This window comes from Perognathus longimembris, chromosome 3, assembly GCF_023159225.1.
Source record: "Perognathus longimembris pacificus isolate PPM17 chromosome 3, ASM2315922v1, whole genome shotgun sequence".
NCBI classification, from domain to species: Eukaryota; Metazoa; Chordata; class Mammalia; order Rodentia; family Heteromyidae; genus Perognathus; species Perognathus longimembris.
Genome location: NC_063163.1, coordinates 91,666,967 through 91,686,114, shown reverse-complemented (window position 1 = coordinate 91,686,114; position 19,148 = coordinate 91,666,967). Strand labels below are relative to the sequence as shown.

The following is a 19,148-nucleotide window of genomic DNA, read 5'->3' as shown; positions in this document are numbered from 1 at the left end:
AGATTCTCTATATGTCATATATTAAAATATGTATATATGTGTGTATACACATACATATACATACATATGTATATATTATCTATATTTTCATATATTAAAATATGTATGTGTGTACATGTATGAAGGCAAGATACAGGGTTTCCAACTTGGCTGTAGCTTCTGAATTGTCTCCATCCATTGGCAGGCAAAGAGATGGCAGTCAGGGTAAACTAAACTCCCAACCCTAAGGTCTAACTAGAATCTCCCGCTTCTACCCACTCCCTGTCAGCCTCCAAAACATAATCCCACGTGTAGGCGGTGATTTATTGTGGCCTTCGGGCCCGGCTCATGGTTGCCTATCAATTTCTAAGCCCTCTGAATTGATTTCTCTGGATGGGTGGAGGGATTTCCAAGTGGGCTGTGCTCCGGGGAAAGCCTGGGGTTTAATGAACTGGAACAAGAAATGACAGGGGCTGTAAGTGACAGGCCGCCTGCTCGAGTGCCCGTCTGAGATGGAATGGAGGGACACAGGGGCTTCGCACGCATTTGAGAAACGTTCTGCAGGGCAGCTTGCTTTGACGTCCCACTGAGGAAGTTTTGATGCTGACATGTAGAGTAACACAGTTCCTCTGAATGATGAGCAACGAAGACAAAAAGTTTCCAACAAAATCAAATCGAGCCTGGCTTTCCATCTCTGCTCCCTAGAAAGCCTGAACAGAGATGGGAAATGAGACAAGGTTCAAAATTCTCCACACAGCCAGGCACTGGTGGCTCACGCTATAATCCTAGCTACTCAGGAGGCTGAGATTTGAGGATCGTGGTTCAAAGCCAGCATGGGCAGGGAAGTATGTGAAACCCTTATCTCCAATGAGCCACCAGAAAACCAGAAGTGGGGCTGGGGCTCAAAGTGGCTCGTCTAGAGCAAAAGAGCTCAGGGACAGCGCCCAGAGAATGGCACTGAATTCAACCAAAAAAAAAAAAAAATTTCCCCACATCATTGGCTTTCCAGAGTTCTTGGTACTAGAAAATGCCAGTTGCCAAGGGGTGCCAGTGGCTCACACCTGTAATCCTACCTACTTAAGAGGCTGAGATCGAGGATCATGGTACAAAGTTAGACCAGGAAGGAAAGTCTGTGAATCTCTTTTTCTTTTTTTTTTTTTTTTTTTTTTTTGCCAGTCCTGGGCCTTGGACTCAGGGCCTGAGCACTGTCCCTGGCTTCCTTTTTGCTCAAGGCTAGCACTCTGCCACTTGAGCCACAGTGCCACTTCTGGCCGTTTTCTGTATATGTGGTGCTGGGGAATCGAACCCAGGGCCTCATGTATACGAGGCAGGCTCTCTTGCCACTAGGCCATATCCCCAGCCCTGTGAATCTCTTATCTCCAATTAATCACCAAAAAGCTGGAAGTAGAGCTGTGGCTTAAGTGGTAGAATGCCAGCCTTGAGCAAGAAAGCAAAGGGACAGCACCCAGGCCCCGAGTTTAAGCCCCAGTACTGAGCCACCCCCTAAAAAAAAAAAAGACAGGTGCCAAGAAATAGTTTAGAAGAATTACAATGTGATCTCAGGCCCTAAGAAACCTTTTCTTTCTTTAATTTATACTAATGGTCTCTGAAAGGGTCCTTAACTTAAAACCAAGAATTTTTATGATTTTAGCACAAACTGAACACAATAATATAAGAAATAAGGGTCAGGTTTTTCTAACATCTTTTACAGACAAACACCTATTTGTTCCTAACAAGAGAAAGGTTAAGCATTTGGGAAGTATAAGATGTCACTGAAAAATTATCTACATCACTTTAAAAATAAAAGAGAAAGGCCGGTGCCAGTGGCTCACGCCTATAATCCAAGCTACTCAGGAGGCTGAGATCTGAGGATTGCAATTCAAAGCCAGCCTAGGCAGGAAAGTCCAAGAGACTTATCTCCATCCAATTAACCACCAGAAAACCGGAAGTGGCTCTGTGGCTCAAATGGTAGAACGTTAGCCTTGAACAAAAGAGTTCAGGGACAGTGCCCAGGAAGGCAGAGTGGTTTGTGCTGGTAATCCAGCTAGTAGGGAAGGGGAAAAGGGGAAGATTGTGATTCCAAGCCAGCCCAGGGGGGAAAGTGTTGGCAAGATCTCATCTTAACCAACTAGCTGAGCACCGCAACATGCATTTATACTCCCAGCTATATGGGAGGCTATCGAGGTCGGAAGATTGCAGTCTGAGGCCAGCAGGGAACAAATATGCAAGACAATATCTAAAAGAGAATCTAAAGTGAAAAAGGCATTATTGTTTTCAAATGTTCTCTTAGTAGTATACTTTAGTTGTACAAACAGGAGGGAGGTTTTGTGGTTTGTGTACATGTGTGTGCCCGTCCTGGGTCTTGTCAGGGCCTTGTGCACACCTGTGCTTTATCACTTGAGCCACATCTCCAGTTCCATGTGGTGGGGGGAGTTTCATTGTAACATTTCCACATGTGCAAATGGGATCGTATGTCATGATCTCTGGGTTTTTGTATGTGTGTGAGTGTGGGTATGTGGCACACACATGCCAGTCCTGGGGCTTGAACTCAGGGCCTGGGCTCTGTTCCCGAGCTTCTTTTGCACAAGACTAGCACTCTACCACTTGAGCCACAGCACCACTTTGGGCTTTGCTGGTTAATTGGAGATAAGAGTCTCATAGACTTTCCTACCTGGGCTGGCTTTAAGTCAAGACCATTAGCTCTCAGCCTCCTGAGTAGCTAGGCTTACAGGTTTAAGCCGTTAGTGGGTGTGGTCCATGCACTTATTCTTGTACCGAGGTAAGATCTACTGCAGAGACACTGAGAGAAGCACAACCCTCTAGATACTGGCAAATTCTGTGTTTATTTGCCATTCTCATATTCTCTTTAGTGATGTATGTGTTCAAATTTTTATTCTTACTTTTAAGTTATATTATTAAGTTACTATTAAGTTATATTATTTATACAGGTGGATTTATTGTTACATTCCCACACATGTCCACTGTATTCCAACCAATCTCACCCAGCCATAACTCCCTCTGCCCCCTTTGACCTTTTGTTGTTGTTGTCATGGGGCTTGAACTCAAGACCTGGGTGCTGTCACTGAGCTTTTTCACCCAAGGCCAGTGCTCTACCACTTTGAATCACAGTGCCACTTTTCTAGTGGTTAATTGCAGAGTAGAGTCTCGTGGACTTTCCTGTCCAGGCTGGCTTTGAACTGGGATCCTTAAGTCTCAGCCTCCTGTGTAGCTTGGTTTACAGGTGTGAGCCACCGGTGCCTGGCTCCTCTTTTATCTATTTTTATCGGGATTGCTTCTCTAATAATGGAATTGTAAGACCTCTTTGCATGTTCTGGATATGTCCTTTATCCTAAATGTATTCTGTGATAGTTACTTTCCAGTCTGTGGCTTATGTCTTCTTTCTCTTAACAGTGTTTTTTTGATGAACAGTTTTGAATTTTAAGGAAGTCCAAATAATACTTTTAACGCTTGGTGTGTTTATCACCTAACCCGAGGTCAGAAAATCTGCTGCTCCTCCAAGACTTTTATTCCTTCAGCATTCACATTTTGAAAACTCTGTACATGATATTGTTCAAGGAGAAGCTATTTACAAGATTTTCCTTCTTCCACTGAATTCCAGCAACACCTTTGAAAGCAAGCACTAATGTCCTCTTCTGTCCAGTTCTTTCCGTGTGTGTGTGTGTGTGTGTGTGTGTGTGTGTGTGTGTGTGTGTGTGCCAATCCTGAGGTTTGAACTCAAGACCTGGGTAATGTCTGCTTTTTTGCTCAAAGCTAGCACTCTCTCACTTGAGCACAGCTCCACTTCTGGCTTTTTGGTAGTTTGTTGGAGATTTGGAGATAAGAATCTCAGAGGCTTATCTGTCTGACTTAGCTTTGAACCGTGATCCTTAGATCTCAGTCTCCTGAGTAGCTAGGATTACAGGTGTGAAGCCATAGCACCTGGCTTCTCAGTCTAGTATTAATTTTTTTCTGACCTTATTTATGATCCTCTGTGATGTTTTGAAGCCATAGAGTTTAGTTTCTCCAACTTCATTTTTCTTCTTTCAGATTATTATGACCCTTTCAGGTTATTTGCTTTTCCATAGTAATTTTAGAATCAACTGGTCAATCTCTACAAAACTCTCTACTGGGATTTTAATTGGGCTTGGGTTTGCATTGCATCTCTTGATCAATTAGGGAGAATTAATGTCTTAAGAATATGGAGTCTTTTAATCTGCAAGCATGGAATATGTCCTTATGTATTTAGATGGTTTGAAATGTCTCTAAGCAGTGTTTGTAGTTGTTTTCACTGTATTGGTCTTATGGTATTTTGTTTAATTAATCCCTAAGTGTTTCATGTTGGTTGATTCTTATGTAAATGTAGGTTTTAAAATTTCAACTTGCAATAATTTGTTACTAGTGTAGAGAAATACATTGGATTTTTGTTACATCTTATATATTTATACATTTGCTATATTCTGTCTATTTTTAAATAAAAATAAATAAAATAAAAATAAACAGTCCTCTAGATTCTGCATATCCTAAGATTGCCAAAGGCTTTCATATCTCCCTTTTGATTGTTTTTTAGACTGTGTAGGGTTTTTTAAATTATTATTTCATAGTCTTTCAAAATATGTTTGTCTGTCCTATGCAACTGACAAAATGTTCATAGAATGCTTAATAGCTGACAAGCACAACCCTGTATTGTAGGAAGGACTTATGACCCAGTTTGTTTATTTTCTCATTTCTTTATTGTTAAAGTGATATACAGAGGAGTTACAGTTTTATATGTAAGACAGTGAGTATATTTCTTAGAGACGTGGAGACAGAGACAAGGAGAACCACATTGCTAAGACCCACAACTGGGTTGGAGCTAAGATTTTATCCTTGGCTTTGCCTTGGGGGCTTATGCTCCAATCAGCCACTCTCAAATCAAATTCAGCCTTCCTTCCTTCCTTCCTCCCTCCCTCCCTCCCTCCGTCCCTTCCTTTTCTTCCTTTCTTTCCATCTTTTTTCCTCTTTATCCCTCTCTCCCTCCCTCCCTTCTTATCTCTCTTTCTCTCTCTCTCCTTCCCCCCTTTCTTTGGGCCAGTACTGGGGCTTGAACTCAGGGCCTGGGCACTGTCCCTTTTCACTCAAGGCTGGTGCTCTACCCCTTGAGCCACAGCTCCACTTCTGGCTTTTGGCTGGTTAATTGGTGATAAGAGTCTCACAGACTTTCCTGCCTGGGATGGCTTTGAATTGGGATCCTCAGATCTCTGTCTCCTGAATAGCTAGGATGACAGTTGTCCCTCTCTCTATCAAGGTTCCCTTTATTGCAGCTTCACTGTATTGAGGGTTTTTTTGTTTTTGTTTTTTTAATACCTAGTGACCCCTCATGAAGCAGCAGTAAGTGACTATCTAATGCTGCTACTTCGTGGATTTTCACCTGTGGCAGGGTCTCTGGAACATAGCTCTGACGATAGGCGAGGGGTCACTGTACAGTCATGAGCCACTAGTGGCTGGCTTCTTTCAGACTGAGCTGAAGTATACCCACAAAGGGACTAGAATAGCTAAGGAATTTGGATTTAGAAAAACAAAGCTAGCCGGTTACTGGTGGCTCATGCCTGTAATCCTAGCTATTCAGCATTTTTTCTGCCCGTCAGTGTAGAAAAGTCTATGAGACTCTTATCTCCAGTTAATCACAACAAAAACTAGAAGTGGAGCTGTGGCTCAAGTGGTAGAGCACTTGCCATGAACAAAAAACGTTCAGGGGGGCAGCACCCAGACAGACAGACAGACAGATGAGAGCTAGATAGTATACAATGTACAAGTGATACACATTCAATAGCGTTTATCTGTCTGTTATATCTATCAGATTTTTGTCATAAAGTAGAGATATTTTTAAGTACTTAGTAACTCATTAAAAATAGCAATAATAGCTGGGTGCTGGTGGCTCATGCCTATAATCCTAGCTACTCGGGAAGCTAAAATTGCGGTTTGAAGCCAGACCAAGCAGAAAAGTTGATGAGATCACCATTCAACATGATTGAGTTTCAGCACAAAAGCAAGCTCCAGAACTGGCACACACACACAAAAAAAGTAGCAATAATAAAACCACCCATTTATCCAAACAGCATCTTTATTAAGAACACACCATAACTGACTGGGCGCAGGTGGCTCATGCCTGTAATCCTAGCTACTCAGGAGGCTGAGATTTGAGGATCAAGGTTTGAAACCAGGACAGGCAAGAAAGTCCACGAAACTCTTGTCTTCAATTAGCCACCAGAACACCAGCTCAAAGTGGTAGAGCACCAGCCTTGAGCAAAGGAGCTCAGGATCAGCATCCATGCCCTGAGTTCAAGCCCCACAACCAACAACAACAAAAACTGAAGTTAAAGAATGAGGGCGCCGGGCATGTGGCTTAGCGGTAGAAGGCGTGCCTCGCATGCACAAAGCCCTGGGTTTGATTCCTCTGCACCACATAACCAGAAAAGGCCAGAAGTGGCGCTGTGACTTAAGAGGTAGAGTGCTAGCCCTGAACAAAAAAAAAAAAGAAGCCAGGGACAGTGCTCAGGCCCTGAGCCTAAGCCCCAGGACTGACAAGAAAAAAGAAAAAAGAATGAAATGAGCAACACTGCCATTCTCCTTAGAAGGGTGGCACTGTCTTCCGTCTGTGAATTTCTTTTTAACACCTGGCTGAAAAGAAGACAGCTGGATTCTCAGTGCTGCTCTGGCATTAATTGGCTGCCATGTCACGGGGCCTTTGGAAATGGCACTGTGCCCTTGGCTAAGAAAGCAGGTGAGGAGACAAATCACCACTTAGCATTCTTCATGTCTGTCCCAGAGCTGCCCCCCACCTTCGCACCCCCCCCCCCCATGCACACGGGAACCCAGTCCCCAAGTCACCTCTCTTAGCTGTTGCTTTAATGGGCGGCCAGAAGAGAAATAAAATACTCAGGTTTAGAAAGGATCAGGGTTGGTGGGAGCAATTGTTTATTACCAGTGTTCCTGGTGCCTCGCCATTCCCAGCTGCCAGGAGGAACAGTGCATCTCCTGTCCCTGCCCCAGCCCCACGGGCAAGCAGAGGAGAGCAGCAAGGGGCAAGTTGGTTCAAGGTCACTGCCTCTACTCTCTTTTCTTCTAGACATAATGAGTTCCATGGTGTGCATTAAAATTAGTCTTGTTCTGTGTGTGGGGGGGGGGGACTTGAACTCACTGGGTTTATTTGCTCACAGCCGGTGCCCTACCACTGGAGCCATGCCTCCAGCCTGGTTTTTGGCCTGTTTTTTATTTTTTTGCCAGTCCTGGGGCTTGGACTCAGGGCCTGAGCGCTGTCCCTGTCATTTTGCTCTACCACTTGAGCCACAGCACCACTTCTGGCCGTTTTCTATATATGTGGTGCTGAGGAATTGAACCTAGGACTTCATGTATGCGAGGCAAGCACTCTTGCCACTAGGCCATATTCCCAGCCCTTGGCCCACTATTTTTAAAATGGAGTCTCACAGACTTTTCTGCTCAGGTTGGATCTGAACCTTGATCCCCCAGATCTCAGCCTTCCTAAGTGTCTAGGATAACTGGTGTGAGCCACTGGCACTTGGCTATAGTCTTTGTGTTTTTTTTAATGCTCTTTTTTTTTTTCTTATTGTCAAAGTGATGTAGAGAGAGGTTATAGTTTTATACGTTAGGCCTTGGGTACATTTCTTGTACTGTTTGTTACCTCCTCCCTCATTCCCCCTCCCCCCTCCCCCATAGTCTTTGTTTTGACTTATGTACGTATTCACCTATGCTCTATGTCCCGTTCTATGGGATGATGGTGGCTGAAGGTAGTAAATTTTCCCATCCCCTGTCTCAGTCACACTCTGTCCTTACCACACTTCCTGTTTCTGAATGACTTTTTTTTTTTATCTCATAGTCAATAAAGTTCATTTAAAATGACTTTGGAATTTTCTGAGTCACTCCAGGCCTCTGTTCTTGGCTAGCCTCCATAGAAATCATAGACATGTTCAGATATTTCCCTAGCTGACAAGAGATTTTTTTTCCTATAAGTGATTTTACATTATGAAATGGGAGAGTGGATCTTTAAGCCATAGAACAAATGTTTGATAAAATGCCTTTTATTTCCATAACTTTTCTCTCTCATTTTTGGTCATGGGACTTGAACTCAGAGCCCGAGCCCTGTCCCTGAGCTCTTTTTTTTGCTCAAGGTTAGTGATCTACCACTTTGAGCCATTGCTCCGCTTCTGGTTTTCTGGTGGTTAATTGGAGATAAAAGTCTCACAGACTTTCCTGCTCAGGCTGGCTTTGAACCATGATCCTCAGATCCTCCTGAGTAGGTAAGATTATAGGCGTGAGCTACTGGTGTCCAGCTTATTTCTGTAACATTTAATTGCATGGACCTAAAGGGAAACCATAATTAATGGGGGTGGGGAATGAGAAAGAGAGGGGGGTAGAGGAGACATTCCAGTGGCTCACACCTATAATCCTAGTTACTCAGGAGGCTGAGATATAAGGATTACAGTTCAAAGCCAGCCTGGGCAGGAAAGTCCCTAAGACTCTTATCTCCAAGTAACCACCAAAAAGCCAGAAGTGGGGCTGTGGCTCAAGTGATTGAGAGTACCAGCCTTGAGCTAAGGGATAGTTCCCAGGCCCTGAATAAAAGCCCTAGTACAGAAACCAAAAAAGGCAAAAAGCAAAAGAAAGAAAGAAAGAAAAGGAAGAAAGGAAGGAAGGAAGGAAGGAAGGAAGGAAGGAAGGAAGGAAGGAAGGAAGGAAGGAAGGAAGGGAGAGAGAGAGGAAGGAAGGAAAGGAAAGGAAAGAAGGAAGGAAGGAAGAAAGGAAGGAAGGAAGGAAGGAAGGAAGGAAGGAAGAAGAAAGAAAGAAAGAAAGAAAGAAAGAAAGAAAGAAAGAAAGAAAGAGCCACTATGGATCAACACCCTTACCTACAGTTAAGGGCAAAATGCTCAATGAATTGTTCAAGGTGAAAAGCAAGCTCTGTCTGGGCTTTAGCGTCAGAGTTTTAGGATATGATTAAAGCCCTGGGACAATAGGGCCTGTTTTCCAGACAGTTCCATCCACCATCAGCACTCCAGGTGGCTCAGAATGTTTCAGAGCGAGGGAAAATACATCCTGCCGCGTTCAATCACCCTCATCTTGAGGCCTGCAGATAAACACTGTTATCAAAAGAAGACTTGAGTCTCCAGTGAGCACTGAATGACTCACTTATTCCTTCCTCTGGCCCATAAAATGGTTTTTCAGTGTGGAGGACAATTCTCCACATGACTATTTATGTCCTTGTGGAGACTCAGCCCCGTGGCACTCTGGAGGGAGAAAACCGTGATTCTCAGTATCAAGGTGTTTATAACCTGTGCAGTTGTCTGCTTTATGGGGGGGCAGCAAGTAGAGAAAGATTGGGAAGGAGGGGTCTGGTGGGGTGAGGTGGGGATGGGAGGAAGGAGAAAATTTGTACTAGGCTATCAAGGATGGGAAATTTAGCCTGGTGGCTCACACCTGTAATCCTAGCTACTCAGGAAGCTGAGATCTCTGAGGATCAAGGTTCAAAGCCAGCCCAGGCAGGAGAGTCTGTGAGACTTTATCTCCAATAATCACTAGAAAACTGGAAGTGGTGCTATGGCTCAAGTGGTACAGCACTAGCCTTGAGCTGCAGAGCTCAGAGACAGCGCCCAGGCCGGAGTTCAAGTCCCACGAATGACCAAAAGCAAAAAAACCTCAGAGACTGTGCCCAGGCCCTTGAGTTCAGGCCCCAGGACTGGCTCTCCCCCACCCCACCCCTGCCTCCCCAAAAGAAAACACCTGCTGTACCTTAAGTCCCAAGCAACTAAATACAAATCTTACACACATTTTAAAAATTCAAGTGGTTAGTGTTCATCTCAGAAATGTCACTTTGCATAACTTCTAATTAAAATTGTTACAATGCATGCAAAAGAACATCAATTATAGTGATTTGCAGGAAGCAAAAAGCTCGGAACAATTTGCTGAATATTAGAAAGCAGTGGGCCAGGCACTGGTGGCTCATACCTATAATCCCAGCTACTCAGGAGGCTGAGACCTGAGAATTGTGGTTCAAAGCCAGCCTGGGCAGAAAAGTCTGTGAGACTCTTATCTCCAATTAACCACCAGAAAATCAGAAGTGACACTGTGGCTTAAAGTGATAGAATACTAGCCTTGAACAAAAGAGCTCAGGGACAGTACCCAAGCCCAGAGTTCAAGCCCCATCACTGACCAAAAAATTAAAATGCTACTACTAGAGACTTCTGGCTGGGCATTCAAAGTGCTCCATTCAGAGGCAGGGCCCTTTGAACTGGCTGTGATAACAAACATGGAACATTTCTGTTCCAGGAAATTAAACTGTGTTTTGAGTTAAATGTTGATGTGTACTGGGGTTTGAACCTAGAGCCTCCTGTATGTTTGGCAAGTGCTCTACTATAGAAACATAGTTCCCATCCAGGTTTCATATCTTTGTTGTTGTTTTGTTTTGTTTTGTTTGTTTTTGAGACAGAGTCTTGCTGTGTAGCCCACGCTAGTTTTGAATTCGTGACTCTCCTATCCCCAATGCTGGGATTCAAGACATGTACCACCATGTCCAGCAATCTGGTTTAACATTTTTTTATTTTTTGTGCTGTCCTGGGGCTTGAACTCAGGGCCTAGGTGGGCCTAGGTAATTAGTTGAAAATAAGACTCTCATGGACTTTCCTGCCCAGGCTGACTTGGAACCAGGATCCTCAAAGTTCAGCCTCCTGAATAAGATTACAGGCTGAGCCACTGGCACCTGGATCTTTGGTTTTATACTTGGATTTCAAGCCAGGTTCCTATCCATTAACTTTTTCTCCTAAGGCTGGAGCTCTACCACTTGTGCCACAGCCTCACTTCTGGCTTTTTGCAGTGTAATTGCAGAGAAAAACCTCACATCTTTTCCACACAGGCTGACTTTGCCCTGTAATCCTCAGATCTCAGCCTCCTAAATAGCTAGGATGTACTGGCATTTGTTTGGCTTTCTTTGAGGCAAGGTCTGGCTATGTAGCTCAGGTTGGCATTGAACTTGTGATTTCTCTTATCTCAGCTTCCCCAATACTGGGATTAAAGACATGTACCACTACCATACCCAGATTTTTTGTTGTTGTTGATTTTTTTTTTTAAAACAGATGCTTGCTGAAATGATTTTCAGTGGTTGGGAGCCTGAGAGGTAGATGAATCCCTTCTGGGGGGGCGGGGGGGGGGACAAGTGTATTTACATACCCGGAAGGATTTCTGGGACAATGTACCAACCATTTCCTCACTTGTGGGCTGGAAGGAGCTGAGGGCTCAGGAGAAGACCCCTTAATTGTCAGCGCTGGTGGGATTAGAACAGCCAACAGGGCCAGGCCTGAATGGCAGTTGGGGCTTTCTCAATGGCTCCTCCCTCCGCTTTCTCAGAGGCCCTGGGTTATTTTGAAGCAGTCTACCCTCCCTCCCCACCTGTAGCCAAGTGACAGCGCAACTGAGAGGAGCCTCTACCATATGCCATAAAGAAACAATTAGCCATAGTTAATGGTCCATCATTTGTTATTTCTGTATTCCATTCCCCCAGGACTCCCTCCTAAGTTATTACCCAGGAAGAAAGATAAAACTGCACGGAAACGTGTGTATTTCACAGAAGCAAAGGGAAGAGCGGTATCTCACAGTGACTTAAAGCAGTGGGTCTTTCCCTCTCCTGCAGAGGGGAGAGGCCGGTGCTCAACAGCTGTGCCACTGTCAAATAGGCACATGGACAGGGCAGGCTGCCTAATGAATATGCACCTCTTTAGGTACAGGAAGAAGTTCCAAGGTTGAAGGGGCTGGGGATATGGCCTAGTGGCAAGAGTGCCTGCCTCATATACATGAGGCCCTGGGTTCGATTCCCCAGCACCACATATACAGAAAACGGCCAGAAGTGGCACTGTGGCTCAAGTGGCAGAGTCCTAGCCTTGAGCAAAAAAAAGCCAGGGACAGTGCTCAGGCCCTGAGTCCAAGCCCCAGGACTGGGGGGAAAACAAAAATAGAGGAGCATGAAACAAGGGCGGAGCCCAGGAGCCACTACAGGGATGGCATAGCCTCAGCTGTGCCCAGAGAGGATGGGGTGGAGCCTGGATGCCCAGGCTCAGGAGCCTCTGCAGGCAAAGGAGAGCTACGAAAATGAGGGAAACTAAAGACATCCAAGGAGAGGGTGGGTGTCCCAGGGCAAGAGAACGCTGGCACCGAGGAAGGTGGGCACAATTTTTAGGCAGAAAACTATTTCCATTAATCAACAGCCACAAAATTGCTAGGCAGGTGTTTACCACATTAGCCACACCCCTCATTTGTTTTGCTTTTTTGATTATGTGCTAATCCTGGGCCTTGAACTCAGGGCCCTCGGTGCTGTCCTTGAATATTTTTGTGTTGTTGTTGTTTTTTTGCTCAAGGCTAAAGTGCTGCCAGTTGAGGGACAGCTCCACTTCTGGCTTTTTTGGTGGTTAAATGGTGATAAGACTCTCACAGGCTTCCTGCCCAGGCTGGCTTCAAACCTTGATCCTCAAGTTCTCAGCCTCCTGAGTAGCTAGGATTATAGGTGTGAGCCACCAGCATATGTTTTTTTTTTTTTTTTTTATGGGATCTTATGTATTTGCACCAGCCAGCCCGAGCTCCACACATGCCAGGGGCGGCTCAATTGGTGTTGCAGGGCTAGGATTCCAACCTGTCCAGTTCTTTCCACCAAACAAGTGGTTTTTAAATGGATTTTTGTGAGGCTGGAGGCATGGTTTGGGTGGGAGTGCTTACCCAGAATGCATGAGGTCCTGGCTTCAATCCCCAGTACTGCAAAAAAACAGAACACAAATCCTAAAACCTGGTATAATTGCTCTGAATCCTGTGCTAAATATTAGAAACCATCTATATTTCCCAAGGGTTTGGAGCACAGGAGGTAGCCAGCCTCAACTGTGGGCCATGTCTCTTTCAGTCACTGCTGGGACAGCAGGAGCCCAGGGCTGGGTCATGTCACCCAGCAAGAACTCATTGCTGGTGGCTCTACTGCTACAATCAGCAGCCTCTGTTTTTCTTTTCTTCTGTGCCTCTCTTGGGGTTCTCGGGATCTGGGTGCTGTCCTTGAGCTTTTTTGTTGAAGGCTAGTGCTTTACCACTTGAGCCACAGCTCCACTTCTGGCTTTTTGGTGGTTAATTAGAGAGAAGAGTCTCATGGACTTTGCTGCCCCAGCTGGCTTTGAACCATGATTCTCAGATTTATCTCCTGCGTAGCTAGCCTTTAGTCGTTTCTTAGCTTATATGTGGCTGGTAAGAACCAAAAGTAGTTGTCAAATATTCTTTTTGTTTTCCTTCAGATGTCTACTTCAGTTGTGTCAATATCCAGAGACTGCCAGCAAACTGAGACTATTTACTATTGCCTACAGTCAGGATTTCTCAAATAGCGTACAACCAAAACAACTTCACAAGTAAAAGGTGCTACAACAGTTCATAATTTGCCTTAATCAAACAGGTTTCTTCTCCTACTCCTGTGATCTAAGATATTAGAACTTGCATTTACATGATCCTGGCTAAAAAAGTCAGAGGCCAGCCTGGGCAGGTACTGGAAACTATGAACACAAAAAAGCTGGTGGCATGGTTCAACTGGTACAGCAGCACTTGGCTGAGTTAAATCTCTTGTACTGAAAGCATAAAGAAATAAAAAGACAAATCTGGGGGCTGAACAACTGGTTTGGGGTGACAATGACAGATTTATTCACCATCCATGATCAGTGAGGCTACAGCAGTATCAGTGCCGTTACAAAGGCAAGCAGGAATGTCAGCAATACTCCAGAAATTTCCACAGCAGCATCTGGGCCTTGTGGGTTATACTCTCAATTGTTTAAAAAAAAAACTTACAAACTAATGAAGGATCATTTAAAATACCAACTCATGGAAGATACAGTTCATGTGCAACTGCTAGAAACACTGTAAGATAAGGCGACTAAGAACTTCCAACTGGAAAAGTCCTTATGTATCAAGTGGAATACAACAGCAGCATTTAGGAACTTTGCAACTCCCAGTTCGGAGGATGTTCAGGCCGGGTTCAGGCCTTGTGGAGTGGGAAGCCGATGAACGTGGTGGCCCAGTGAGGAGCACGGCTTCAGTGTGGAGGCTGCTGCTGGCACTGCCGGGCTGGTGGTTGTGTGAAGCTTACAAGCGTCATTCCCGCTTGTCAGGAAGGCGATCACGCATCCTCAGCCTGCCCTCCAGAGATCTCAGTAATCTGGATTCAGAGCCACCTCCTCGGAACTGTGGCTGGGAATTCAAGAGCTGGGCCTCAGGCCCTGATTCTCCAGTCTTTCTCCATAGCCCAGAGCCCATGTGAAAATCTGTCAGCCTTGCTTTCCTAGGGACAGATGACTGAAACGGGCACCAACAAATGTACTCACCAACAATAGTACTTACACGCCAGCCCACATTCTTAAGAGGATCAGAGGTGATGGCTCGTGTGAACTGCTGCTCATGTGAGCCTCCAGGGACGACAGCTTGTAATTGCGTTCCCAAACCCTCCAGTCCCACTTTGCTACTAGTGGCTGCTGACTGCTCCCCAGCTTCCATGGCACCAGTTTTGTTCATTCGCCTTTACACTGGCCACAGGACCTTTTCACTGATTAGAATAGTCTTTGCCAATATGGGAGTTAACAGGGACTATATTAGCAAAATGAGAAAAAACAAAAAAGTTGCGAATGCTCTCACTAGGAAACTCCACTGGGTCAAGGCAGGACTTTTTGTTTTGGTACTGGGCCTAAGGAGGCCAAAAATATCTAAAAAGAGGTACTGAGCAAGCGAGCAAAGTTCAGAGATGAAGTGGACATCCTGACTGCTCAAGGACAAGGTCAGTACAGTTACTGCTATGTGGTAGCCTGCAAAAGCTTGTCCACCAAGAACTTTCACAGCCACTGTCCTCCAAAGCAAGTTTCTTGCCACACTGGGAGTCCCCAGTGCCCTGACTTTTCACTTTCCTACCTCAGCACTTCTCCAGATCCCCAGTAACCTTGAGAGGCTATGCCAGGGTGTGAACCTGGTGAAGATTAAGTCACCAGGTCTATGGAGCAACGGTGGCAGCGTGGACACACACACAAGTGCTTTACAACTTGTGTGAACACAGTTGGGGCTCTCTGGTGGGGGGCTGTGACAGGTGCAGATCCCTCAGGCCCTTGCTCATGGCCCTCACAACGCCGACTGGAGCCATCTGAGCAGTTCTCAAGTGCTTACATCCCCTAGACTGCCTCGGTCAGGCCCCAGGGGAGCTTGCAGCAGGACCTATTCCAGAGGCCAGCCAACTCCCACACGTTAGGCTGAGACCCAAGAGCCATGTGCCATTTACCAACCTTCCCAAGGGAAGAAACACACAATGGATCCCACCTACAGGAGGGGAAAGAAAATCCAGCAGACAGCCCAGAACTGATGAGATGTCATGGCTTTTCCCAGCTGGAAGCAGATGTCAAAGATCTGAGGAACGGAGTCTCCTCCCTGTGTGGAGGAAGAGGACATCCGATTCGGTCTCGTGCCCACACAATCTCTCTTCCAATATTGCCAGGCAGAATCATTTTCCAAGATGCCTCCCTGCAAAGTGTCTCCCGTGCCCCTCCACACACCAGTACTACTGCTCCCCACGTGAGGTTCAGGGCTCAGGAGGAAAATCAACAGGAGGAAGAAGAAAAAAAGAAGAGCCCAGAGGCCAGAGGTAGTTTTAATTACCACTGATGTGCAGCTGATTATCAGGATGTCCAGTTACTTTCCCCGCCCCCATCCCCCCACCCCCTTTAGTCTGTAGGACTCTCCGAGGCAAAAACCACTGAGAAAAATGTTTTTCAGTGCTTGGGCATTACGGTGAGGCCCCAGTCATGGTCTTGAGTTGGAAAGCAATCTGCCATTGTCCTTTGCCAAAGATCAGTTTCCCAGCCCTTCCTCAAACCACCTCCTGTGTGAGAAGGCAAAGGACGAGGAGGGGATAAACCACAGGGCAAAGAAGTAGAATGGGTTAGCAAATGCCACCATGCCGAACACGCAACTTTATTTGCTTTATTTATATATTTAACAATTCTAAAGTATTTACTTCTTGCTTTGACAAAAAAATGAAAAATATAGGAGCACTGACCGACTCCTCTTTAGGAGAAAAGGGTTATATGTACAGCTACGGAGAGTATGGTTCCTCCTTTACATACAAAGAAAATATTAATAAAAAAGTGCTTCATTGATCAAAAAAGGGCTAAGAGCTGCAAGCAATTATTCACACTGTACAACAGACCCAAGAAACCCGTATCATAACCTCTTGGCACCTGTCAATAGGAACTGCACAGTCTTCAGTCACTCTGACTTCTCCCTACCTGCCGGGCCGCCCGCGCAGAGCGCAGAGAATGACACCCTGTTTCACAGGGCCGGGCTCTGCACAGCTGCTGCCGCCCGACTCGGAGGCGCTCAAATGCTCCGGGCTCTGCCTCGAGCCACCAGCACCAGGGAAGGCTGCTGAGCACCGCAGCGTGCCTAGGCTAGGGGACAGGGGAGTGAACACAAAGCAGGCTAGAACCTCGCGTTTCAGGACTTCACTGTCCTTCTCCTGCCCTGGGACCAGGTAGCAGCTTTCAGCAGAGTGGAGGCCCTTCCCAGGAGGGAAGGCAGGCACAAACATGGATGCCAACATAACAAAGCACCAACTTAAGCTCCTCGGCGCCCTTCCTCACCTCCCCCTCCAAGATTCTTGATTTAAGGCTCTTTTGGACCAAATGAGAGCTCACTGAGAAAAGGTGCCCTGAATCTCCTCCAAGAACCCTGCGGTCACCAAGTGGACCCTCCACGGATGTGCCCACTCAGGAAGCCAAAGGCAGGAAAGGGGACTTCCTTGCTGCCCCCCAAAAAGAGGAGGAAGGCTAACTGTGTGGGGACCTTTGTAACTGTGAAGGCTGATTCTACCCCTTGAGGGGCGATCCATGATTTGTTTGGTTTGGGAATAGGGAACTTTTGGGACCCTGAGTCTGAATTTCCCTGTGCTGGCCGAGGAGAGAGATTGTTTAGAGGACCACTACCCCAAGGGGGCTCCGGGCGTGCGTGGGCCCAGCAGCTGGCAGGCCATCACAGCAGCGGACCCCCACCTTCTGGCCAGCCTGCACTCCTAGGCCTTAGGGTGGGGAGCAAGACCCAGCCTGTCCAGGGAGGCAGCCCTGGGAAGCAAAGGGAGCCTGGGGGAGTCTGGATCAAGTCACAGAATCCGATGTGGGCCAACGTGCTGACCACCACCCCACCACCCGCCTGCGCAAAAGCAGCACACACTTCCTTCCCCCAAGGGATCCCAAGGGAAACCATTCATGATGTGCCAACCCTGTTGTCGGGGGGGGGGGGGGTGGATATGGGGTAACACCCCTGGGGAAGGAGCTGGCAGCTTCCCACCAGCACACATGGTGGCGGCGGCATGAGGAATGATGGCTATGTTGGCGCTGTGTTCTGCCCCGCTCACTGTCTCCCACCTCCATGGCTGGCTGATGGGCTCTGCCAGCCCTCAGCATGCCCAGCGGCGGGCAGCCCTGCTGCTCCAGGAAGCCTGGACACCTCTGATCTTCCATTACAAGACATAAAAATAAAAAATTAAGACAACCAGGGGACTGTTTTCTTTTTTGAAAGCAGAGGGAAAATGGAAAAGGGAAAGGGTAGAAGGAAAGAAAAAAATCAATCTACAATCCAGTGGTACATCCCATTTCCTGTCACTCTGTATATATGGTTCCATGCCCCCGTTCCAAAGTGCATGGGCCTCTCGGGCTGCCCAGGCGGTGTGGGCCTGTCAGAGGAACAGTAGCTTGGCCTCGGCCCACCCCAAGTCACTGAGCTTCAGTTAGAAGTGGCAGCAATGGGCTTATCCAGTTCAAGGTCAATGCTGGAGCTCGTGGGATGTAGGCTGCTGTAGCAAGACTTGCACACTCGACTGGGTTCAAAAAGTTGCTGGCTAGGAACTGGAACCTTCTGATTACAACAACTGGAGCAGAATACATTCCCACAATTCCTGGAGAGAAGAAGAAACAAAGCATTGTTAGTATTATCAAACAAGTATGTGGGAGAGGAAACCAACCGCAGGAGATAGAGTTTTGCTGCGTGCCATTGGATGTGCTGGAGACGCCTGTGAGATCAAACACTTCTCTTCCCTAGGCCAGCAACAAGCTGAGGACAGGGAGGACATCTGCACCTGGCAGAGTCACATGCCACCTTCATTTTGGGGGCCACAGGCACTTGGCTGCCTCATCACTATGGCTCAAGGTTATTGGATGTACAAGAAGATGCTGCTTGAGAGAGATCAGTGAGAACCAATGTGTCCAGGGTAGAAGCAGCTGCCAGCTCAGTAGGTAAGTCCAGGCCTGAGAATTTCCCCAGTGGCCACACCCACTGGGGGAATGGCCTCTGTTGCTTACAGAAATACTGAGAGGCCACAGACAAAAGAGAGATGTCTCTCGGCCCCACATAGGAAAGAAACAACTACCTGGCCCAACTTGGGACAAGGAGCCTTGCCCAATGGGCACCGCCCCCGCGGCTCGGAGACAGACTGCTGCCACCTAGGCTTGTTGTTGCAGCATGCAAAGCAGGAGTGGAACATGCTCAGAGACAAGAGGAGAGGTGGAAGGACAAAAGCTTGGATGAACACACATGCACACACATACACACACCCTCGTGGAGTCAGTTATGGCTCACTGCCTGGCCCCATGCATCTCCAGGGAAACAAGAGCTCTACCTGAAGGCCTGACTACCCTCAACCCCCAATCCTCCTCCACCAAAAGCCCTGCTCAGATGCATCTGCACACCAAAGGCCCTATCACACGCAGAGGAAAGGGGACAGACAAGTTTCTGCCCATCTTACTTTTGCTGGGCTCTGTAATACAAACAAATCCCAACTAGCTGAGTACAGGGATTCTAAAGAGCCTGACAGCCCACCAAAGAGGAGGGGAGAGGCAGCAGACAGGAAAGCCTTCTTCGCAATTGGCATCACTGCCTTCTCAGCCATGCCCCCAAAATGTATATACCATTGCTGGATAAGGCCCTATACACAAGCAAAAACACCAAAGACCGCTTGAGAACAAATACTGCAGAAGGAAAAAGTGGCACATAGGGCAGGGGAAGGACAGAGAAACAAAACAAGCACACAAGATTTTGTTTCTAGAACATAGCACTTCATAACTATTTCCAAAAAGTGCGAG

At 46.6% G+C, this 19,148-nt stretch overlaps 1 protein-coding gene across 5 annotated transcripts in view; it reads right to left on the bottom strand.

The window, feature by feature from the left end:
* Window positions 1-15,946: 15,946 nt before the first annotated feature.
* Mtmr3 (myotubularin related protein 3) overlaps window positions 15,947-19,148 on the bottom strand; it is a 106,477-nt gene continuing 103,275 nt past the window's right edge. For all 5 annotated transcript variants that reach the window (XM_048343271.1, XM_048343275.1, XM_048343274.1 and 2 more), the window contains one exon: window positions 15,947-17,965. In XM_048343271.1, the coding sequence (XP_048199228.1) occupies window positions 17,794-17,965 (172 nt within the window). In that variant the 3' untranslated portion in view covers window positions 15,947-17,793. The remainder of the gene's footprint in view (window positions 17,966-19,148) is intronic.